The sequence below is a fragment of the Dermochelys coriacea genome, chromosome 6 (genome assembly GCF_009764565.3).
Source record: "Dermochelys coriacea isolate rDerCor1 chromosome 6, rDerCor1.pri.v4, whole genome shotgun sequence".
NCBI classification, from domain to species: Eukaryota; Metazoa; Chordata; order Testudines; family Dermochelyidae; genus Dermochelys; species Dermochelys coriacea.
In genome coordinates this window covers 55,068,998-55,093,824 of record NC_050073.1, presented here as the reverse complement: position 1 = coordinate 55,093,824, position 24,827 = coordinate 55,068,998, and the positions used below count along the sequence as shown (strand labels likewise).

Here is a 24,827-nt window from a genome sequence, read left to right as displayed (position 1 = left end):
TATATAGTTAAAATTCCTGAATTTATGGCTTTCCTATTGAGCGTAACGGGACCTACTGCAAATTCCTGCTCCTGGGGCAGAGCCCTGCATGAGGAAGGGAGCGGACTTGGAGAAAGGTCAGGCTGTTGGTACTGCAGATGGTGGGAATGGGCTCGCAAGGTCTTGGGAGCACTCCCGTGTAAATATTCCCATTCCTTTATCTACCCCCCTGCCTGCTTCCCCGAAACTGCCAGAGGCTTGGAACAGGCACAGCAGCGCTGGCTACTTTGCTACTGCAATTTATTTTTCGGGATGCCTTTTCTGAAACTACTACTCTTGTGGCTTGTGTGTGAAGCTGTGGCCTTGGCCTGACTGCAGTCCTTGGCTCCCCATGCCGGGTGGCAGGTGGGCAACCGAGTCCACGTCTCTGCCAACTAACTCAGGACTGAATTGCCCTCCTAGGGTGTACAGCCTAAGGCAGAGCTAGGAGGGAGGTAACATGCCAGTAGCTGGAGTGGCTAGAGGCCCAACCTTGGCCTAAGAGACTAGGTTCTAGTCCCTGCTGCCTGTAAGAGGTGGTTGGTAGCAGGTTAGGGGCCCATGGTTACTCTGTATTTGTCTCCCATAGTGTGTCCTCCTCCTGGGTACAGCTGACCAAGAGCCCCTTCCCCAGCATGGCTTTCATACTAAATATTGGCCACAGTGGCCCTTTGAGGGTGACATGTTTTGTCTCCTCTCTGTGCCCTGCTCTGCGGCACCCAACTTCCCTCCTCCCCTCATTCCAGTGGTGTCTGAGCAGCCTGTGAGCACACACTCCACAACTAGCCCCAGCTGTCAGCCCTCTGCCTCGCTCTTCTGGAACCAGAGCCTTTGGGTGATGCTGATAAAGGCAAGGTCAATTTGATGCCTTTTGGTAACCTCTCTGCTGACTCAGCAGAGACCTCTGAGGGTCAAACTAGCCCCTTGTTGCTCTTTCAAGCAGTAGGGCTCTAGTACAATTTACAGCTTTGCTTTTTGTTGCTGGTGTTCCCTGCCTTCTCTCCAGTTGATGTTCAGCAGGCACAGGGCTGGGGTTTTTACTGAGACATTAATTCACATCCATGTTTATTTCCTTCTACACTGCACCGATCGTGTATTTCACAGTTTGCACTTTTTTGTATTTCAATAAAAAACAAAACTCAGCCCCCGAGCATGGTGTATTTCTTCAAGCTTCAGCCTCTGGGGCTGATCTACAAGAGAAAGCAGAATGGCTGGTTATTCACCCAGCTACAACTGTGAGCAGAGGGCAGAGCTGTGCATGGTCTATCCTCCTTGTGCCTCTCCAGGGCTTGTATACACACTTATGGACAGCACTGCTTCCCCCACTCAATGGGCAGGAGCCATGTGCTAGATCCAAAAAGGGGACTCAGGCACTGCAAAACCTAACGTTAGGCACCCTACTGCCCTCTGGAAGCCTGAAGTCCAGGTTAGGCACCAGATTCCCTATATGGTGCAGTGGGAGAATTCAGTGCCTAAGAACAGGATTCACAAAGGCCAGAGAGCTGGGCGGAGAACTGCCTAAGCTAGCCAGGAGGAATTATCATCAAGGAGAGAGGTGGGGCCTCAAAAGATAGTTCTGTGCCTTCCTCCACTTGGGACTCAGAGCTGGGCCCCCTCTCCTGGTGCTAGAGCTGTTCTGGTCCACGTGCTCTCACCAAAAAAAAAAAAAAAAAGGCTGCTACAGCCCCTGTTTATTCCAGTAGCCCAGTGCTTAGAGTGCTCCTGCCCCCCAGGCCTCCTGAACCTGAGCAGGAAGGGAAGGGGAATCAGCTTTATAATCCAGCTGCAGCGACTCAGATGTTAGATTCTTTTCCCTTCTCACCTCAGCAGGTGAGGAGCTCAGAACAGCATCTGCCCAAACTGCATGAGCTGCTGCCCGTGGAAGGGGGTGATTAAACAAGGGCTAGTGAAGGGATCTAGAAATGCCCCTCATTTGCCATGTACGGATTCACCCCCTGTATAGCACACCTTCCTGGTTGAGTCACCAGCACAGTTGTTTACTGAGAGAGAAAGGTGCGTTTTCTGCCCTTGGCGTGTCTATGGAGCAACCTCCACAGCATGTAGAACAGCACACTCAAAGCTATTCTACTTGGCACCCCATGAATGCAAGTGCCAGCTCTGGTCTGATTGCAGGAGCTGTAGGGCTGGTGGTGACAGAGGAAACAGGTTAAACCCAGCTGGATTTTTTTACTCCCAGCTGAAACTTGTAGTGCTGCCACTCAAGCTTTTGTTTATGGAGAAGTCACAGCTAGAGAAGCAAGATAATATTTTGGTGCCTAGAGCCAGCCTGGGAATTAATTATTCAAGTGTAAGCATGTTGCTAAAAGGGATTTACAAGCAGCCCTTGGTCCGGTTCTAGCTTTAGATTTCTGTTCACCTATTCTACCCTAAGTTGTGCAACATGGGATGAAGCTGGCACCAGGACAATGTTTGTTCACACTGGCCCAACAAACAGTGCAGGCCGTACAAGACGGGATGCTATGTCATTGCACAAACAAGGAAAAGCTGCTCCTTTTCCCTCCGTTACATCAAAGATTGCCACCACCGCACCTCCCCCCCTTTAGATTAATTCTCTTTAGTAATGCCTCTCTGAGCAGCCGTGCTGCCTGCTCATTGCCAGCTCTGCCCCTTTACTCTCCCAGCCCTGTTCCATAACTAGAGCCCTGCGTGGATACACAAATGTGTATCTGCATCCGATACAAAAAACTATCTGCAGATATCCGCATCTGTGAATTTGCAGGGCTCTGGTCTAGAGGCTGGGCTGAGGCTCCAAGACATTCCACTCTCCCCCCCCGAGGAGCCTCGGGGGAAGGGACATGGTCAGGGGCTGTTCTCAGACCCCCCGCACCACAGGCACGTGGAGAATCCGTGCAGCTCTCCAGCTCGGCTCCATACTGGCCTGGCTGGGGGGAAAGGAGGGAGACCTGTAGAACTGCCCGGGGGTGCTTGGGACCCCTGCCCGGGGCAGGTGGAGGGTGCACCGCAGCTCCCCACCCAGCTCTTACCATGGCCGGGCTGTGGTTCCAAGCCACCCCCCTCCCTGGCTGGAGCCAAGTCAGGGAGAGCCACACTGGCAGCTGTGGTGGACCTTCCACCTGCCCTGGGCATGGTGCCCAAGCAGTCCCCGGCCCAGTGTCCCTGCCTCCCAGGTCAGGTGGAGGATCTGCGCCAGTTCCTCTTAGCTGCCCACCAAGCTCTTACCATCAGAGCCCTGCGTGGATACCAAATTTGTATCTGCATCCATGCTGCTATCTGCAGAAATGGTCCATGGATATAAAGCGGATACCTGTGGATTTGCAGGGCTCTATCCATAACTTTCCTCATTGCATCCCATTCCATCTTCCAAAATAAGTTTGTAGGCATTAACCCTGCTCCTTCCTGCAGCTGTACTGACTTCTGCAGTTAAAATCTGGCTGTTGGAAGGGAAAGCCATAAGGGTGGGAACATCCCAGCATCAGAACCTGCAGCGTAATTCACAGAAGAGTTGGATCAGCCTGGCCAACCAGGTAAGAGTTGCTTACATAAAAGATTTATTGGAAATTCTTTGAATACATGAAGTGCCTTGGAGACTATTTCCAAAACAATGCAATTTAGTACCCTGCACTCAAAGCATTTGTAGGTCATCTGCTATGTACAAGCTGCCTTGACATAGCCATCTGCTCAGTCCTTTACTATTAAAATGACAATATTCATCATTAAATTCTACAGCAGGCCACAGCATCAATAGCTAGGTCCCTCTTGCAGAACTGCTGTGGGCCAATCATTTCTAAAGCATTGATTAGACAGAGTTGAGTGACTAGATTTTGGAATGGAGAAGGTGTCAAAACTCTCAGGATTGCCCAGGAATAAGCACATCTCATCCCAAGAGAACCCCTTTATTGCTGTGGCTATCCAGCTCTACCCTATCAACCCAGGTGGGCAGATTTCCACTGGCTGGCATTAAACAAACATGGTTGCTATACAGAAGTTCTGCCTCATGAGATGCAGGAGCTGCGACCTTGTTAAAGTGACATGAAAATGACTGAGCACAGACACTAGGTCCTGGAGGCTTTCTGGACAGAAACAGGAATGATGGCTTTCCTTCTGTTGATACCACAGCAGTTCAGTGTGAAGATGAGGAGGAAATACAGAGGCAATGCTGCCTAGGGAAGGATCACCACCAGAAAGGTCTATTCTATTTCTTCCTAGCAGACACAATGCATGCCAGTAGTTTACTAACCTCTACAAAGAGCTTGACAGGAGAGCTCACCCAGGCATAGCCTGCAAGTTAAAAGTCAGGGTGCCAGAGTACGTCCACATGAAACTTACTACAAGTCTTGGGAGAATGACCAGCTGATCGGGGGGGTGGGGGGGCCAGGAGATCTGGGTTCTATTGCTGACACTGCTGTTTACTCACTGTGTGGCCTTGGACAAATCACCTGACCTCAGGTCTAGTTCCCACAGCTGTACTGTGGGGATGCAGCTTACTTACCTACCTCATAGGCAGGTTGTAAGGAGTATTTGTCAAGTGCTTTGAAGCCCTCTAAGTCAGTGTTATTAACTGACCGGGATAGTGGGATTTTCACCTCCAGCCTTTCCAATTCCACTTCACTGGGAGGCCTTTTAGCACTGGTGCAGACAGGTGAAGAGATTGGATCACTCCTTGCAAAACAAGGATGGATTATTTCTATATGGGAGTTAGTTGGACTGGGTGGGTGGCCTGGGAGGGGGGAATTTGCTGCTTCAAGTAGTTATAAATACCCCTACCTGGTGCTTTAGAGCATACACTAAAACTGCCATTGATCATGCACAGCAAACACCTGTCAACTCAAGGGCTGAGAAAGCAAAAGAACATGTTAGCATATTGGAAATCAATTCAGGTCCTGGCAATTCTTTGCTCTTGCAGCAGCACAGGGTGGAGGGCTGCAGAGGCCACCTGGTAAGCCAAGGCCTTGTGTCATTCTCTAGCAACTCTCCCTTTTCAACCTAAGGAATTGTGCTGAGCTCTGGAGAAAGCCACATCCAGCCTTTTTTGACCAGAAACTGGTCAAAAACCTCCACCAGTAGTAAGGAAACTAGCAAGGATCCTCAGAGTCCAGAGAACTCCCACCACTCTATAGAAATATCGTCTGTGGGTACCAAGGGGGACTTGCAGGAGTCTCCTCTTCAGTTACTCAGCCTAAAGTTACAGTTTCAGTTACAGGTGGCTAAAGGGCAGAGAGAGAGAGAGTTACACAAGCCCTGCTCTGTCCGAGTTCCTGCTTAGTGCCATTACACAGCTTCTCCCTTCCTCATGCGAGACAAAGGACACTTCAAAGGATTACTTCATGGCTAGCGCATTACAAAAATAAACTTTTAGCTCATCATAAGCCAGCTGGTTAAAAAGAGTACCATAAACTTTCCAAAAGGTGTGCTTCGGTGAACCAGCTACTTCCTGAATGGCTGAGGAACAGAACAAGTCTATTTCCCAAGCCTATCAGAACATAGCTCTTCAGGAAGTCCCTGCCACTCTGCTGCACCAACACGTGCATGTTATTATATCAATGCCCCATGTGGGTGTCATGGAAAAAAGTCCCCAGAACACAACACTGTATTAGAGTAAATAAGTGTTTCTGAAAATAAATATCTTGGATTTTCCTTACCAAAAGGCAGACTATTGTCATGGGACAGGGCTCCATGGCACAACTACTGTCTGCAGTGACAGGACCGAATGACCTGCACTAGTACATGAAAACGTAACTTTTTTTTAATATAGTTTTCTTTAAAAGCAATAAATATTTCCTGTCTTGTATATTAACCATAAAGCAGCAAGGTTTGCAGGGAAAAAAGACTAAGACTCCTAGTTACATAACCCTGGAGAAATAGAAATAGAATTCCTATTCTTATTTACAACTGCATTTCAAGAGCAGCGACTACAAATTTAACATTCTCCCAAGGTGCCACTGGCAGATGCACCAGTACAATCACATTCTGGGACCTTAGCATGGTGGTTTTCCTACACTCAAGGAAATGTGGAAAGCCCTTCCGCATAGCTTCTGTAGTTTCACATCTCTGATTCAAGCAGACAGGCCCAGCACAAGGCCCCAGAGAGAAAGTCTGTGCAGAGACCCAGTTCCTTGGAAGCAGAAAGTGAAGACATCTATAGGTGTGGCACAGTATAGTACGTGAGGTGGAAGTCTGCCTCATCCCCTTGCGCTCTGCAGTCCGTGCGCTCACTGAAGACAGGATGAAATGCCTCATTTCTAAGAGCTGATGTCCTGCACTCAAGCTAGCTGAGTATGCCACTGCCCAGATCCTTTGTTCGGAGCCAAGGCTGTCTATATTCCAGTGCAACTGCAGACCCAAAGAAAAGATGGTCTGTGCCCCAGAAGCTAAATCTTGGGGAACTGTGATGCAAGAGGCTTTGCAGGGAGCATTTCTGGCAGCTTTCCGTAAAACCCCTCCATACACTGAACAAAGACTGACAGGGAACTGGGTTACTAACAACAAAGCTTGATTTCTTTTGACCCTATTGTAGCGTTATAGACAAGTACTCAAATGCCAGTAGGAAAAGGAGTCCAAAACTATCCCAGGGCCTGGCTGAGGGGAGATACAGTTGAATCTGTACCCAGTATTGAGGGAGGTGATCTGACAAAGCCCACAAGATGCAGGGGGGAAAATGGGACACAAAAGAGGAGTGGCAGACAGGACATTGTAGGCTTCCTCCTCCAGAAGACGGACACTGCGTGGACATTGCTGCTGCAATAAGAAAACAGCTTTACTGCAAAGTCTCTACAAAGGCATCAAACTCTTTGACGTTTTTCTCATGGACTGCCAGCTTCTCCGGTAACGAGTCCTGTGAAGGCAAAGAAAAACTCAGATCAAGACTCACTCGCAGAAGGTGCATCAGCCTAAAGGAAGCTATAAAACAATGGAAACGTATATAGTAAACTCTGGCCAAAGGTCTCTGCTCCGATTTGTACTCTCCTTCCCTGTACATGTACCACTCCTAGCAGAAGCAGGATATCAGACAGGATCCAGCACATGAACCTGAGAAGGGCAGTTTGCCCAGTTTGTTTTTTCTACAGAAGCAGCAGGTGTACCATAACCTGGACCTGCAGCACAATTACTTTGTCATTCTTTGAATAAAGTCACTCAGCTGTTAGCATTAGGCATTATGGTTTTCCCAGGCAAAACCATGTTAAAGAGGCGGTGGGCCTGATACTGCATTCATCCAAGCAACATTCTCACTGCCTTCATTGGGAGCTCCCTCTCAGCGAGGACTACAGAATGAAATCCAGTGAGCCACTAAACCAGAGGTGGCAGAGGCAGCATTCGGTTCTTAGATTTGGGTTCACCTAGAGATTTGAACTATGGCACATTTGCCCCTCCAGGTAACAGACAGCAGCACGCAGCTGGGAGATGAAACAGATGTTTCAAAGCTGCCACAGACACTCAGTCATTTAATGGGAGGGCGAAGTAAAGGACTTGCTCACAAATGCGGCATGTGCAGTAAAAAAAACTGCACATTTCAGGTTACTCCAATTTTAGGCTCCAGGCTAATAGCTCTCACACACCAGATAGGATGGGACAGGGCTGGAATTAAGGCAGTATGTTTTCTCCCCAAAACCTTAGAGAATGGGTTATGCTCTTCTCTTCTAGAACAACTTGATAAGGACTGGGAGAACAGACCTCCCAAATCACTCCTTTGCGGTGACTAGTCCTAGTTTGTAGGGCCTTGAGCTTAGCAGATGCAGGAGTGGGGGGGTGGGGGGAGTACAAGGCTATTACAGTAGGGAATAGTCTTGGATAGTGGAAGAGTCCTGCAGCTGCAATGGCTTCTGGGAAGAGGATACCCGATGCAGCACATGAATACTGTCCCACACACATGTAGCACAAACCAACAACTCATCTAATATTCTCCATGACAGCTGTACACATGCACTGAGAAGGAATCAATCAGACTGAAAAGGTCTCACATCTGGTTCCTTCCAAAGGTTTCAGGTTCCGAGATGTACAGGCATGTTCAGCAGATTGACAAGGAACCCCTCTTGTAGGTGTCTGCTCTCATATGGGATGTTGGCTTGTTCAGGAAGCTAGGAGGAGGAGAGCATTGTGAGAATGTATGTCCCCCACACACCAAAGGCCCATTTTCCCATACCAGATCCTCTGCCATGGACTGAGCCCCAATGTCAATGGAGAGGCTGCTGAGCTGAGGGGGATTCTGAAACTCGCGGTAGAATGTCCCCAAGTCCATTGGAAGAATGTCATCTTTTGAGAATGCTGGTTTCTAGAAAAAAAGATACAAACATTAATCCCCATTTAGAGAGTTCGGTCAGATTTCCCCCTTCACTCTAGTCACAGGCAGAAGGCACCATCAGCTACCAGCAAACAACTCAACATTACCGCAATAAGTCTAAGTCAAATAATTGAACAGCAGCATTATCTATATCCCCTGCCATGACCAGAATTAGTGTTTCCCTGATGACTTTATGAGTACCTAAAGCAGAGTATTTCCCTACAATCTGCACTCTGCTTTCAGTGTATGGGACACAGGGAAAACACAAAAACCTGAACCCAGGCCCTGGTGGAGAAACGGAGGAGGAAATAATTTCCCAAGTTGTGGATTTACGAATGTCAATGTCTTATGATTTTTAAGGATGCCCAGAGACCCTGTCCTTGATATGGGAGCATAATGAGCCCGTTTGGAGAAATTCATTTATTTTCATTCAGCATCACATCAACACCTGCAGCCCACCCCAGATACAGGTGCTCTGCGAAAGCACTAGCTTGGGCTGATAAAGGACTGCATGGACTTACAAAATCAACCATGACAAAGTCGTCGTGTGTGTTCCCGGTGCTGCTGCCACTGGAGCCCTCTGAGTGCAAGCTGCCCTGTAAAGGAGACTCAACGTCTGGGGAGTCAGGAGGATTCACCTGCCCAAGAAACCAGAGTCCATCAGTTTCAGATCCTGTCACTGAGCCCATCTGTGTGTTGTGACAGCATGGGAAGAAGCATAGTGACAGTTACAAGGGTGTGCAGACTGTAAGCACAGACTAGCAGGGGCTCTAAACATGTAGCTGTTTCCATCTCTGGAAAGCCCAGACTCTGGCATAAAGGATGTTATTAGAAACCAGGCTGACGCAAGTAGCTAGTTCTTTGGTCAGAAATGCATGCAAAGCTAAGGACATGAAGGATCCAAACTTGACACGCACAGATGGCTCTGGGGGGTTCTTACCATGGGGTCATTATCCTCCAGCTCAATGTTCTTGGGAGCAAACATGGCGAAAGGAATGTCCAAGCTGGCCATGGTCACCTGGAGAGATTCAATGGGCAGAACCTCAGCACTTCAGTCAGATTCTCTGCATATCCAACATGCACCATCCCACTGCAAGGTTGTATGTCAGGATCTGAAACTTTGCCCCACCAAAGTCACACTGGCAACTTGACTGGAACCCAAGGGCTACACTAAGAGGGCATAACATCGGAGAGATTGCAGTCAACTTCCCCTTTAATACACAGGTCTAGACCACAGAGCCTACAGCGCCCAGCATACAGTAAAGCACCACATACAGAAACCTGCAGTCCTTGCTAAAGTCTGGTCTCCCGTTTCCTCTGGCTGCCTTGGTGATGCAGTGCCAGGCCCCCTCTGCCCAGCAATGGAAAAGAGGAACAGTGGCATGAAGAAAAGCGCATCATAAGTTCACCTCAGAACGATCACTGCAAGTTACCTGGTTAATGGGTTTGTTGACAAAGGCCCCCACTTTCCGGACAAAGATGGTTTCCAAGAGATCATGTGGGGAGCCACTCTTCCCTCCACTGCTGTTTGATACGGTTTCCGTGTCCTCACTGGGGAAGAAAGGTTGATAGCTCATTGCACATAAACAATTTAGATAAAACCACATTCTTTTGTCAAGATTCCCTTGTTTTTCTACAGCCTCTCCTAGTGTAGGGAGGAAGGGGAGGGAAGACGCATCTCTGTTCTTGCCAGACACTGTTTTCCCCTTCAGCCATCAGTATGCAATAGAGCAGTGGTCTTCAACCTTTTTATGCCCAAGATCACTTTTTGAATTTAAGAGCAACTCAGGATCTATCCCACCCCTTCCCCGAGGCCCCGCCTCTTCCTCAAAGCCTCACCCCACTCACTTCATTCCCCCCCCTTTCCGTCACTCGCTCTCCCCTGCCCTCACTCACTTTCACTGGGCTGGGGTAGGGGTTTGGGAGGAGGTGCGGGCTCTAGGCTGGGGCTGTGGGGTTTGCAGTGTGGGAGGGGGGCCCTGGGCTGAGCCTGGGGGAGGGGGTTGGGGTGCAGAAGGGGGTGGGGGTGCAAGCTGTGGGAGGGAGTTTGGGTGCAGGAAGGGGTTCTGGGCTGGGGCACAGTGTTAGGGGTACAGGAGGGGGTACAGGTTGCTGGCTCTGGGGGGGGGGGGTCAGGTCTGGGGCATAGTGTTGGTGCAGGAGGGAACGGGGGGTCAGCGCTAGGCAATAGGATGTAGGAGGGGGCTCAGGGCTGCTGGCTCCAGGAGGGGGCTCATGGCTGGGGTGCGGCCTCCTGCCAAGCAGCACTTACCTCTGGCGGCTCCTGGTTGGTGGCGCAGTGAGGCTAAGGCAGGCTCCCTGCCTACCCTGGCCCCACGCTGCTCCCGGAAGGGGCCAACGCGCCCCTGGATGACTCCACATAGCTCCCCGTTCCCAGCCAGTGGGAGCTACAGGGGTGGCGCTTGCAGGCAGAAGCAGCGCATGGAGGGAGACCCCTGTCCCCCTGGCTCCTGAGGCCGTGGAGCAGTGTGGGGCTGCAGCGCCACCGGAAATCATGATCGACTGGGAGATCCTCTTGGATCGACCTGTTGGTGACCACTGCAATAGAGACTGCAAGGCTGTGGAGCAGCCTTCTACTTGGCTCTGTGAGGGAACCACCCCCATCAGTAGGGCAGAAAACCTCAGCCAGTCCTGAGGAAAGGCTCTTCAGAAGAGGTGCATGGGATGAGGGGGTTAATTTGAGAAATGGCGAGGAAGCTCGAGCAGCTCTTGCCAATCACCATCACTCTTTCAGGAACACAGAATTCTTGGATATCTTCCCTGTCAGGAGACAGGGTCAGGAATCTGAACACCATGCTCCTTCCCAGGCCCCGGGAAGCCTGAGTAGTCCAATATCACAGCAGCCAGTGCTAATCTGGTTAATTTTCAGTGGGTGGCTACTAATTATAGTCTCAAAACCTGATTTTCAGAAGTATTCAGCAAAGCTCTAAAAATCTGGTCCTCAGTCGTCTCGCAGGTGTTAGCCATTTGCTAATGACTGGTTAGTCAAGGAGCACAGGCCAGTGCACTAGTGCTACTATAACAAACAGGGTTTTTTTTAATTGAGTAGAAAACCAAGTTGGTTAAGATGTTTTCTATGGCAATTGTCCCATGGCCATGAGAGAAGATGGAACCACAGGGGACAAAGGGATCTGGAAACACAAACAGGAAGCTCTAACTGGCTGAGAGGGAGGTTAGGATTTCATGCAATTTGGAGTTTAAAGTTGCATTGTTTCCTGTTAGACAAGGATTCTTGCCCCCAAGGTTTCTTGATATAACAGTTAAATAGGTGTTTTCTATTACTGATGCTTTATGACCATTCAGATGAAGCCTTTTTGGAAGGTTAAAATTTACTCTTGAAGCCGCCTCAACTTGCCGTTCATGGATCAGACAAATGATCCAGAAGTTATGCTTTGGTATTGAAATGACACAAGGTGCTCAGAGACTAAGAGGGCCATAAAGTATAAGCAGATACCTCGAACAGAGATCTGGTCTGTTTTTCAGCTTCTCTGTGCTCAGACTGAAAGCTCTAGCTTTAAGGCAGAGCAGCCAATCTAGTGTTATTGATAAATTTAAAAAGAACTGCCCTGCAAATTCTTAAAAGAAAAGACAGTTTTAAATTTGATTCAACTTTATACAGTCACAGATGAACTCTTAGAGGTGCTGCACCTCTTACTAAGACCTACCTACTGGAAGGAGTAGCTGCTGAGTAGAGGGCTCCATCCAATGGGGTGCACATTACCATCCTCTCATGGTCAGCCTGAGTACCATGTGCTGGCTGGCTAGGAACTGGGGGCACCCCACCCTCTTTCCCTGGAACAATCAACTAAGGTGAAAAGGAATGATCAAGTTAGCGATCTCAAGACTGATGCAGCAACACACTATGTTGATTCTCTCATACTGGGAATAAAAGTTTTTTGGCTCTCCATGGATATGCTCCGACTATACTCCTGCTAGAGCACAGCAGTGACTTTCTGACAGGGAGCAAGAGAGAGAGGGGAAGACACATGGGAGGGGACTTTCCCAATGAAAGAATTCATACATCACTTCCTTCCTAATTCTCTGATGCAGATTCAGTGCCATTTCTCCAGACTTATCCCAGGCTTACCCTGTTCTCAGTGCAATGTCTCCATTCTACCCAGTGGAAAACACCTTGATTAAAGTCCCACTTCAGGTGATTCCAAGAGCATCGTAAAGCTACTTCCTGCCTTATTTGCTAGCACCATTTTTTTTTTTTTACTACTCTAGATCCTTTGCACTCTTGACCTAGCTGCATACAGAGGCATGCAATGGTTTTAAAGGATGTCTTATCTGTGTGACGCTTAGTGGCTGCGGTGCACGCCACATTCATTCTCCCAACCTCCAAGAGTACCTGATGAGGATGTGCAGCATTCAAACCACTAGCAAAGATTACTGGATACCCCATGTCAGCTGATCCAACTCCCAGGGCAGCAGGCTGATAGGAAAGACGAGAGCTGGAAAGCTAAGAAACAAGAGAAAAAATACAAAAAGAGGGCAAAGAGAGAGGAGAGAGGGAAAGCCCCCCCAGTCTGAATAGTTATCTGAATCACTGGAGAAAGAACAGGAGATGTCACAGAGGTACAGTACAAGCATGGCTCTGGGCTAGCAGAGTGCCTCAAAGATTTATATGGGAACCAACGCCAAAGGTTTGATTTAATTTATATATTTTAAAACAAATCAGCCTTGTAACAGAAAGAGGATGAAGGTTTGGCCTTAAAACAAGACTGGTTTGAATGGGAGAGAATGTAGGGGAAAGCCTGCATGACAGCTCTTGGAGAAAGGACCAGCACAACCACTTCAAAAAACTCATTGAAAAACCCATATAAACACTGGCATTTTAAAGCCACCTCATCAAGGATTCAAGCTCTCAGTATACTTACTGCAAACAAAGAGGGAGGTAGCAGGAATGAGGGACACCCCCCACCTAATCAAAGTAAACAAACCTTGGCCATAGGACATATAGGCCCTCAATCTTGCTAGCTAAAAGAAAACCAGCAAGCTAAGCCCCACAAGATTTCCTCCCAGTATCCCAAACCCAACAAGAAGGAGGAGCACCAGAAGATGCTTCCCATCTTCAGCCACCTCTTTCTCCATCTCTTGATCCTAATTAGAAACAGTTAGTGGGATCCATAGGAATCCCATTTGTTCTTCTGACCTCAGAAGCAGCACTCTGCTAGGAGCCATGTATCACATGACATCCTCAATTGAGACAAGGTGGGTGAGGTAATATCTTTTATTGGACCAATTTCTGTTGGTAAAAGAGACAAGCTTTCAAGCTTAAAACAGAGCTCTTCTTCAAGTCTGGGAAAGGTTCTCAGGTCACAGCTAAATACAAGGTGGAACAGATTGTTTAGCACAAGTAATTAACACATATTCTAAGGAAACATTTCAGGAGAAGTGGCTTGCTAACATCTATGTAGTCACAGGACGAAAAGGGGAGGGCAGTAGGTTACAAATTGTTGTAATAAGCCATAAATCCAGTGGGTTTTTTTTTTTTTTACAACCATGATTTTTAGAGTCAATCAAAGTTATAAATTTAAGCTCCCAGGCTCGTCTTTTGAAGGTTTCCTTTGAGGATGAGAGATCAGATATAGAGTGATCACTTTGTGAAAAGTGTGCACCCACCCGTGATATGATATTTTTGTCTTCTATCCTTTTCCTATACGAGTTCATTTGAGAGCGTAGTGATTGCCTGGTTTCACCCATATAGTTATTATTGGGGCATTTAATGCACTGCATCAGATACATCACATATTGTGATAGGCATGTGCAGGACCCGTGGATTTTGAAAGGTGTGTTGTAGAGGGTATTGATCATTGTAGCAGTGGAGAAATGTCTGCCAGTTTTGCATCTGTTATGGCAGGGTCTAGTGCTGCTTTGAGTTCATGGATCCTAGTCTCTGGGTTGCTACGGATAATGAGCTTGGTGAGGTTATTTGAAAACCAGAAGAGGGGGTTGGGGAAAGATTTCTTTCAGGAGGTGGTCCCCATCAAATACGGGTTGTAATTGTTTAATGATACCCTATATTGGTTCTAGTGTGGGGTGGTAGATGACAACTAGAGGTGTGTGGTTGGAGGGTTTTCGTTTTTTTCCCTGTATTGAAGCAGGTTCTCTTAGGGTATTTGGGTGGCCCATTCCATGATGTGATCTATTTCTCTGGTGGAGTGTCCTTGTTTGGTGAAGGTATGTATCCTGGACTTTCTCCTCAAAGCATATTCTATGGTATCTGAGGGCCTGGCTGTAGGTAACAGATTTCTTGTTGTGTTTTGGGTGGTTACTGGATCTGTGAAGGCAAGTAGGGTGATCCAGGAGTCTCTTTTATATATTGGTCTGTTGAATGCCATTACTGAAGCTAATCGTGGTGTCCAGAAAGTTGATGCTTGTGCAGGAGTGTTCTAGAGACAGTTTGATAGATGGGGGGTAATGATTGTAGAAGTTGTGGTGGAAATCTATGATGGGTGGGTCCGACATATGCCTATCACATCTGGTGCACTAAATGCCCTAACAACAAACAACTGTGGGGGCGAAGCCAGACAATCACTACGCTCTTAACTGAATTAACCCAGAAAAATTATAAAAGACAAAAACACCATTTCACTCATGGGTGAACACTTTTCACAAGACCTGACCCCCAGGACGTGAAAGGTTCTTCCACTGGTGTAGGTGCTCCACTTCCATCGACCTAGAACAGTCTAAACTGGGGGAAAGGTCAGCTTAATTACATCACTGAAGGGTGTGGATTTTTCACACCCCAGGAGATGTAGCTAATGCTAATATAAGTTCCCAGTGTAGACCAGCTCTCAGTATCTTTCCCAGAGCTGAAGAAGAACTCCAAGAGGTAACTTGAAAGGTTGTCTCTCTCACCAACAGAAGCTGGTTCAATAAAAGATATTACCTCACCCACCCAGGGACCAACATGGCTACAACACTGCAATCCCCAAGTGAGTCAGTACTCTGAGTGCTGACATTTCTGAGGTGGCGTCCTGACAATTTAAGGGCTGCCCACAGATATCAGGCTGGGCTCCTTCTAGAGTCTGGGTTAAGCTGGATGGAGTGGTCTCTTCTCACAAACCAGGCTGGCCCAGTCTCAAGAACTCTTATTTTGCTAGGAATATCATCTGATGCTACTCTGACTTTCATAGGGCTTTCTGCTCCCCAGAGTCTCCCCAGTCCCCCGGGAACTCTAGGGGCCATTCCCCATTGAACTGGCCCAACATTCTCTTTATTTAAAAAGTCCCCCAACTCATGCAGACATCCATTCCCATCACTACTCTGTGATTTACTGTGAGTTAAGACAGCCAGTCCCTCTTCACCAGACACTGCAACTTGAAATTTAATTCACTTTTAAAAGCAGAGTTAAAAGTAACTTCAGCCCTGCACCTGCCGCTGAGATTCCCAGCAATGTTTGTGTTTTTATAATAAAATGTTCCTATTCCATAAAAATGATTCTCTCCCCTGTTGCTGTGTGAAAGATCCATACCTACAGGAGAAACCTACCTGACTAGTCAGGGGAGACATAGAAACTGACTACACAAAAAGTGTGTGACAAGCACAAAATAAACAAACAAAAGTAGAAAACAGACATCTTTCTAGTCCTCTTAGGTGTTATAAAAACTAGAGATCAAACATTTTCAGAGAGTGGTGGGATTTTTTCAAGTTAACAGTGTCAACTTGAACACTCTTAGAACAAGCACCACATTACAGGAGGTGCAGGTTCCAGAGCCAGAGGCTACTCATGAGAGAACACTTCAAGCACTATCCACTGATGCCTGTTGTGTCACATGGGTAACAGATGATGGTCTCTAAGTTCCTTCAGTCTGAACACGTGAGTAACAAGCAAACATCCTGACTGGGGAAAGAGAACTAGGCCAAGGTCCTCAAAGATATTTAGGTACCTAACTCTGATTTAAATGGGAGTTAGGACCTAAATACCTTTTAGGATCTGAGCCCTAGACAACCACAGGTGAAATCCTGTCTCCATTGAAGTTAGTGGCCAATCTCCCATTGACTTCAGAGGGGTCAGGATTTTACCCCAGATGTTTACATTGAAATGCTTCAAAACACACTGTCAAGATGGGGCATTCAATTCATTTTTGCCCTCTAAGACCTTTGACACCCCTTCCCTTTTCTTTACTCCCTACCTGCTCCAAGAAAAGTTGCATAAAGTCCTCTATAGCCTGTCAACATGAAGCCTCCTGTGTGCTAGGTGGTCTCTGGTATCACAGGAGGTATGCTGTACCCTGCAGAGGTGAGGAATGCTGCTTCTTTCCCAAGCCCCTGCCAGCCAACAAAGCACTGTGCACTTTGATAAATTAATTTCTTCTACCCACTGCAGTCAAGACCCTTTGATACCTTGAGAAGACGCTCTTCCCCCCTTGACGTCTCAAATTGCACGCATTGGTTGCTTCCTATAGGGCTGCTGCTCAGTGCTATGCTGCATGTGTTTTTTAGTTTAAAGAGCACTAGAGCACCATTTTGAACAAACAAAAAACCCAATCACAGACATTGTGAACAAATCTAACCAAAATAAAAAGCCCATCCCATTTTGGGCTGACCAACTTCTTCAGCATAAGGAAGCAGCAAACAGATTTATTTCCCAATGTACACTCTGGATAGTCAAACTTGTACCTTCCTGCATTTTTAAAGTACTATCGGCCATAAATACTGTATTCTATTGCAAACTCACTTGATGTGAAAAGGCCAGTCCCATCATAGGGACCTTCAAGGTGTCCATCACCACAGGAGGAGGGGTCTGAAAATGTGCCTTAGTGACAGTAAAAACACACTGTGCACATACATAGACACACAGAGGAAAACAAGGAAGGAAGAAAGAGAAAAGGACTTGAGAGAAGAACTGAAAAGAGTTGGATGAACTGACCACTAATGAGGAGCGTCTATGGCCAGAGCAATCAGACAGCTTTATGCACGGTAATATTCTCAGTATGGCCAGAAATTCATTTAATTTATAAAGGAGTCAGTCTTGCAGTGAACCACTCCCCATCACAACTCCAGAGAGAATTAGACATAAAGCAACTGCCAAAAGCTCCATTGCACAGCTTACTAGGACTGCTAGCCAGTTCACCAAGACTAGGTTGAGGGGCTTTTAGGAACAGTTGAGACTGATTTTGATTTGAACACATACAAGTTGTCTCTATTTTGATGGTCTCCCCTTCAGATGTAGCTAGTCTTCCAAAACTGTATATTCTGAGGGGCAGGGAACATGTCTTTGTGTGTCCCTGTGTAGCACCCAGCCCAATGGGGCCCTGATCCAGGCTGAGGCCTCTGGGCACTACCATGATCCAAATAATTTTTATACCAGAACACAGCAAGTGGAGCAGGGCCTTAAGTGGAAATTGGCAATTTGGGGAATTAAAAATTGTCTAGCAGAGGGTGCCTGATGTGAGAGGGGTGGACCATCCATGGGAATCCCACCGCACCAGGTCTGTCTCCCAGCTTCCTGGAAACACAGTTCCATTGGAATCACATTAGCAGGTACAATCCCTGAACACTTTGGTGTTCTCCACGGAAAATACAATGCAGGGTAGTCTGCATCTTTTCTGGTAAACTCTACAGGGCTAAAGGGGGGAGGAGGTGTTCCAACAATCTTGTGTTTACCCCCTCCCAATACATGGATCCCTAGATAGGCCTATTTGAGGTCCAGCAGCAGAGTGGCTGAGCCTCCCTTCCACTAAGTAGGAATGTGGGATGCAGCTTGGGGGGGGGCCCCCACAGGCTGCATGTACAGGTTCCAGTGCAGAGGCAGGTCTCAGTATATGATCTGGACTTTTAGATGTTTATAAATATATAAAGATGATTTGTCTTTTTTCAATGTATGTTGTCCCCTTATAGTGCCTTTTTAAATGTTGCCTTTGGCCAGAAAGATTGACAATTGCTTTACATCTGATCATATTATGTATGTAAATTATAAGCCATGGAGCAGTGGTACCAGAGGCTGCTGTTAGTCACCAATCCTCAAAGCACTGATTGTTTCAGAGAGCTTTTCTTCCGATATTAGAAAGCTTCATGGCGTCCAGAAAGACGCTTGGTGGCAATTTATTTAGCACCATTGTTACTATTATGTAACTAACTCTGGCTATCAGTAACTGACATAGGGACCAGTACAAATGTCCTCATGAACTTTAATATGTATTAACACCATTTATTGAAAGGCAGAGAGCATGGGGCTCAGCCTCAAACAAGTCTCTTGTGCTGGACATCTAACCACCAACAGCTTTACTCCCTCAGACTTACCAAGAGCACTCCCTCTCTGATTCAACATTGCTGGGTGAACTGGTCATCAAAATATCAGTGAGGCACAGGAGAGGCCTCTTGAAATAGATTTATTACTACATTTATCAAATTAAATATATTTACTAATAGTTTGTCAGATTGATCACATTGAGGCAATAAGTGACCCCAAAGCAAAAAACATTCTCAAACTGCATTTCACTCTTGTCCATAGTAACACAGACACATCAAAAATGGACTAGAGATCTTAAAGTTCACCAGAGATACTTAATTTTGTGGACAATTAGACTGAATGTTCTTGAACTTCTAAAGCTACAGGAGAATAGATAATCTGACCAAGCTTTAGTTAGAGAACTATAGAAATTATAGACAGGAAAAAAAAAAAAAAAGAATGAATCTGGTTGAAAAGGGGTAAGAAAACTGCTAGAAATTTTGAAGTTGTTTTCATTTTGTAGGGTTCAAAATGGACCCATTTTCTGTTTTTTGCATTGTTTCCAGAGATATTTTAAATGAAAAAAATTATGCAAATGTTTCCATTTATTGAAAACTGCATTTGCAGTAAGAAAATGCAGATTTAAATAAACAAAAATGAATACATTTTTAAAACATCTCTAAACATTTTTTGCAAAATTTTCCATAGACATTTTTTCATGAACAGTTTAAAAATGATGAAAAAGACCCTGTAATGAGTGGAAAATTTCAACCAGCTCTAGAAAAGTTCCCATATAATTCTAAGGTCTACTAGGTCCCATATAATTCACCCCAAGGATCAATGCAGAACTGTTCCCCATCAGGTACTTGCTAGTGCTTGTCCAGTCTAGTTTTAGATGCTCCAAGTGATAGGGCTTTCACCCTTTCCTAGAATAGTGACAGCCTAGGAGACTGCGAAGTGTTCTCCTGATATTCCTGAGAGTTTCCCTCCCAACTCGAGGCTATTACATCTAGTTATACTGCCTGGCCTTATCTGAATTCATTCGTCTCTTTGTAGTGTTTATCCCCTGGACATATCTGTAGACTGCCGTATTCCTCTTCAGTCATTGCTTAACCCAGCTACACAATTTAGTTTTTGAATCTTTCCTCATAAATCAGTCTCTTCTGTCCCATGAAGTCTTGTTGGAATTAGCATCCACCTGGGTTTTACAAAGAGGGGAGCAAAGTCTGGGCAATACATATACATAAGTAAACAAATTTAAAATTACAGAGACTGAACACACAGCATACTACTGTTGGATTGTACACCTGCTACTTCAGAGGACATATGCTGAGCTGCACTAAAAGGGAATTAGTTGTTCAACTTGCCTTTGGGACTGAAGGAGCTCACTTTCTCCTACCTGGGATGGAGGGGAGGTGGAGAAAGAGGTAGTGCACACTTCCTGGGAGTCTTCCACTGATGGGTATGCTGCCCCATTGTCCTCACCAGTCGTTCTAGAGCAGCAAGAAGAGAGAATTTCACGATAGGAATATTCCATAAGCCAAAAAAAAAAAAAAAAAATGAAAAGTATTCATAGATTCCAAGGCCAGAAGGGACCATTGTGATCATCTAGTCTATTGAGTAAGACTCAGATGCTGCAGGAGGACAGAGTATTTGGGTGGAGTTGAAAGAAGAATTTACGAAGGGGCTCTGATTCTTTCTTTGGCAGGGCTGAAGAGAATACTGTCAGGAGTTTAAGTCCTTTGGGCTTTGAACTTTCCAGAGGTTCTCCCTGAAGAAGGAAAAAGGTGCTTCCTCTTCCATCTGGTTTCTTTTTCCAAGAGAAAAGGTTTTGATATACTGACCAACAGAATCAGCTTTGTTGTTGGTAGAATCCCTGGGACCAATACCAAATATTGTGCCATTACCCTTGATTAGATCATCATCACAGGAATTTTAGAGAAGGCAAACTTCATGCATTTATTTCCTCCATTATTACTTACATATGTACCCTACTGAGGATGGAAAAATCTCAACCCTGTGGGCTTTCCCACAGCGATACGCACCTATGTTAATTCGCATAGATGCATGCTTCCATGACCCCAGGTTCTGTACCAAGTGTCTTGCATGATAACTGGTACACTTTCCATTCTGTACAATATGTAATCAGATAACTCCATCACGGACACAAAGGAGATTGCTCCCTGACTGCTAAATGATCTAGAATGCTACAGCAAGGAGTTAGGACCACTGAGACTCCTCTGAGGGCTAGCTGCACTCAAACCTTTAAATCTGAGGGGAAAATGCTGCCTTTCCTTACATGCTCCATTTCTAATAAGTGTGACACTGATCCTGCAGTCCTCCTCTACGCCCAGTGAGCAGGTGCTAGAGAAGGCTCTGTACTTGGGCATAAGAATGCCTTCATTTATAGCCCATGACCACACTCTGTTTCCTCACCTGTAATTGCAGGGGTGCATGGGCGAGGAGCTGGGGTAGGGACGGTCCACAAAGTGATCAATGATAATCCCCATGATAGGTGGGGTCCTCTCAAACTGCCTGTAACACAACAAGCAAATGGTGTTATTGATAAGACTGGCTTCCCCTCTCTACTGCGTCCCCACTCATTCCCAAAGAGTCCCTTGTATTTGTTAATGGGGACCAGAGCATCGCCACAATTCAACCCTGCAACTCCAAGCATGAACCAGTGACATAGTGTTCTGGAGTCTGGCTCAGGGCAACCCAAATACTCCCCCTCTGCAAGACCTGAGGATCCAGGAGGATGTTTAATGTGGGACTACCTAAACTGGAATGAGGAAATGTGAGGAAGAGATTTAAGGGCTCAGGGAATGAGAAGTTTAATGTTGTTTTCTTGGAAGATGTTTTTTTGGGCTAACCACGTTTCCTCACCTGGTTGAAATGAAGGCCAGGTTGATTCTGTAGGCACAAGACAGAGTGATGGTGCCCAATGGGGTACCCACTGTTCCAACACGGACTGTCTGGAAACCTAAAGGGGTAGAAGAGTGGTTATCAGTTTCACTAGTTTCTTATGATGGTCATAAAGTTTGCTTATTTCTATTCCATACACCCGGTCTGGATTATATTTTCCTAAACTCTGTTTCATTAATCCCTCCATTTTGAGCTCTGAACAAAAACAGGAAGGGAAAACAGCAGCAATATTTTGTCTTGTGGTATCTGTATTACTGTCACCCTCGCCTGTTGCACTGCCTGCAATTCCAGTCCCGGCCCCACACGTAGCTTTGCTAATGCCTCTCTTTCCTGAATGGCATCACCTACTGCTATTCCAGTCCTAAGCCACACAGATGCACCTCAATTCTACTATTTCAGTTCTGGACTGTTAGAGTAGAAGTGACCATCATCATGAACATTGTCAAAGTTCTAAGGGTAGGCCTCTCTGGACAAGGGTTATGCCTTGAGTCAGTAGAGGTCTTCTCATGCTAGGGGTATGGTTACCAAAGGTAGGGATCCCTGGGCTATGGTTAAACCTGTGGTCATTAGGGACCCATGGCCAGGGTTGCTAAGGGCCCAGCTTCCCAGGCTGGAGTTAGGGTTTCTAAAGGTTGGCCTCTCCAGACTAGGTTTAGGCCTGGGTTCAGTGGAGTTCCCTGGGCTGGGATTAGAATTACTCAGGGTAGGTATGTTGGGACTAGTGTTATGCCTGGGGTCAGTAAGGCATTCCAGGCTGGTGTTACTAAGGTAGTGGTCCCTGGGCTAGGGTGACTAGGTGTCCGGTTTTTGACCAGAACACTGAGCAGAAAAGGGACCCTGGCAGCTCTGGTCAGCACCACTGTTAAAAGTCTGGTCGGCGGTGCTACGGAGCTAAGGCAGGTTAGTCCCTCTCTGTTCTGGCTGGCACCATGGCCAGCAGGTTTGGCTCCTTCAGGGGGGTGGGGGGGCACAGGGCTCCGTGTGCTGCCCCCTACCCTGGCTCTGCACTCTGCAGGGGAGAGCAGTGCATGGAGCCTCCTAGCACCCCCACCTAGGAGCCGGACCTGCTGGTTGTTTGCTGCTTCCAGGGCACGCACAGCATAGGCGCGGGAAGTAGAGGTGTGGGTGCTGCTTCCCGTGCCTATGCCCTGCTCCTGGCCCTCCGTCCCTGCAACTGCTCACCTCAGGACCCCCACTACTAAAAATGTTTGAGCGCCACTGGGTGCTAGGACAGGCAGGCAGCCTGCCTTAGCCCCCCTGCTTCGCCACTGACAGGGAGCCGCCCGAGGTAACCCTGTGCCCCAACTACCTGCCCTGAGCCACCCCTCCAAACCCAGAGCCCTCACCCCCTTAACCCCGTGCCCCAACCCAGTGAAAGTGAGCGAGGGTGGGGGAGAGCGAGCCACCAAGGGAGGGGGAATGTAGCAAGCAGAGGGTATGGCCCTGGGGAAGGGGCAGGGGCAGGGCCTCAGGCAAGGGTCAGGGCTTGGGTGTTCAGTTGTGTGACTAGAAAGTTGGCAACCCTACCCTGGGCTATCACTAGACTTGGAGTTTGTAGGGCTCCTCTGACCAGGTTTAGGATTACGAAGGGTAGGACTCCATGGGTTAGAATTAGGCCTGTGGCCAGCAGGAATCCTCAAGGTAGGGACAAGGGTATGACTCTTCAGGCTAGAGTTATGCCTGCAGTCAGCAGGGCTTCCTGAGCTAGAGTTAGGATTGCCGAAGGTAGTGATCTCCAGGCTAGGGTTAGGATTACTAAGGGTAGGCATCTCTGGACTACATTTATGCTTGGATTTAGTGGGCCTTCTTGAGCTAGGGTTAGGGTTACTAAAAGTGGGCTTCCCCAGGCTAGGGTGACGCTTGGGGTCAGTAGGGCTCTCTGGCTTAGGGTTAGATTACCAAAGATAGGGTTCCCAGGCTATCAATAGGCTTGGGACCAGTAGGGCTCCACTGACCAGAGTTAGGGTTATTAAGGGTAGACCTCTCTGGCCTACATTTAGGCCTAGGAACACTAGGGTTCTCCATTCTATGGTTAGAGTTACTATAGACAAGTATCTATGGGCTAGGGTTAGGCCTGGCATCAGTCGAGTCCCCAGGCTAGGGTTTGGGTTACTAAGGGTAGGGATTCCTGGGGCAGGATTAGTCCTGCAGCCAGTCGGGATCTTCAGGCTAGAGTCTGGGTTACTAAGGGGAGGCCTCTCCAGGCCAGGGTTGTGCCCAGAGTCAGTAGGTCTCCCCTGACCAGGGTTAGGGTTACCAAAGATAGAAGTCCCTGGGCGAGGGTTAGGATTACTAAGGGTAGGCCTCTCTGGGACAGGTTTAGGCCTGGGGTCAGTAGAGCTTCCCAGGCGAGGGGAGGGATCCCTGGTCTAAATTTAGACCTTTAGTTAATAGGACTCCTTGGACTAGGGTTAGGGTTAGGTAGTGCTCCCAGGGCTAGGGTTAGAGTTACCAAGGGTAGCCCTCTCCAGGCTAGGTTTAGTTCTAGAACCAGGAGGGCTCCCTGGACTAGCATTAGAGTTACTAAGGGTAGTGATCCCCAGGCTAGGATTAGACCTGGGGCCAGTAGAGATCCTCAAGCTAAGGTTAGGGTTATTAAGAGTAGACCTCCCTGTGCTAGCATAGTGGAGCAGCAGGGCTCCCTGGGCTTCACTGGGGGTTACCAAGGTTGGGGTCCCCAGGTTATGGGTAGGCCTAGGGCTGGTATGGCTTCCCCAGCCAGGGTTATGGTTACTAAGGGTAGGGTCCCCGAGCTAGGGTTAGGGTTACTAAAAGGTAAGGATCCCTGGAGGAGGAGGAGTCCTGTGGCCAGTAAGAATCCTCAAGCCAGGGTTCAGGTTACAAAGGGTAGTCCTGTCCAGCCTAGCGTTATGCCTAGTCAGTAGGTCTCCCCAGACTAGGGCTAGGGTTACTAAGGGTAGATCTCTCTGGGCTAAATTTACAGCCTAGGATTACAGTAGGGATCTACAGGCTACTAGGGATTCTCAAGATAAGAATAGTGTTAATAAGGTATAGCTGTCATTTTGAAACATCCCTTACAGATAAAGCAGAACAGAAATTACTTGTAAACTGCAGGCCTGGTCTCCTTATAACACTAGAATACTATTACGACACCTGACAATTTGGGAGAGAGCCATCAGCTAGTTCATGTCCATTGCACAACCATACCTTCTCCCAAGCCGCTCAGCTGCACTTCCCCAAAGTATATCCTATGAGGCAAAGAAGAGAGAGAGTGTACATCAGACACAATCTATCCGGAGGCATAAAACTAAATACATTTATACTCCTTATTAAAACCATAAAGGAGTGGAAGGATCAGAGCCATCTTCCTCTTTAGAAGAAGGTACATTACACGTGGCAAATTGTGCTAGGAATGGCTAGAAAGCCTGCTCCCAAAGAGTCTGCCAGCCAAATGGCTAATTCCAT

At 47.2% G+C, this 24,827-nt stretch overlaps 1 protein-coding gene across 6 annotated transcripts in view; it reads right to left on the bottom strand.

Annotated features, from left to right (window-relative positions):
- Positions 1-3,525: 3,525 nt before the first annotated feature.
- The window catches only part of ATG13 (autophagy related 13), a 51,463-nt gene continuing 30,161 nt past the window's right edge, over positions 3,526-24,827 (bottom strand). Inside the window, exons 7-18 of one of the 6 annotated variants that reach the window (XM_038406747.2) lie at positions 24,570-24,610; positions 21,363-21,459; positions 20,913-21,011; positions 19,876-19,969; positions 16,983-17,081; positions 12,648-12,758; positions 11,962-12,101; positions 9,709-9,826; positions 9,216-9,293; positions 8,797-8,913; positions 8,138-8,266; positions 3,526-6,832 (exon numbers count right to left, since the gene is read on the bottom strand). In XM_038406747.2, coding sequence (XP_038262675.1) covers positions 6,755-6,832; positions 8,138-8,266; positions 8,797-8,913; positions 9,216-9,293; positions 9,709-9,826; positions 11,962-12,101; positions 12,648-12,758; positions 16,983-17,081; positions 19,876-19,969; positions 20,913-21,011; positions 21,363-21,459; positions 24,570-24,610 — 1,201 coding nt within the window. In that variant the 3' untranslated portion in view covers positions 3,526-6,754. The remainder of the gene's footprint in view (positions 6,833-8,137; positions 8,267-8,796; positions 8,914-9,215; positions 9,294-9,708; positions 9,827-11,961; positions 12,102-12,647; positions 12,759-16,982; positions 17,082-19,875; positions 19,970-20,912; positions 21,012-21,362; positions 21,460-24,569; positions 24,611-24,827) is intronic. The other 5 variants (XM_038406748.2, XM_038406749.2, XM_038406751.2 and 2 more) reach the window with 5 other exon arrangements.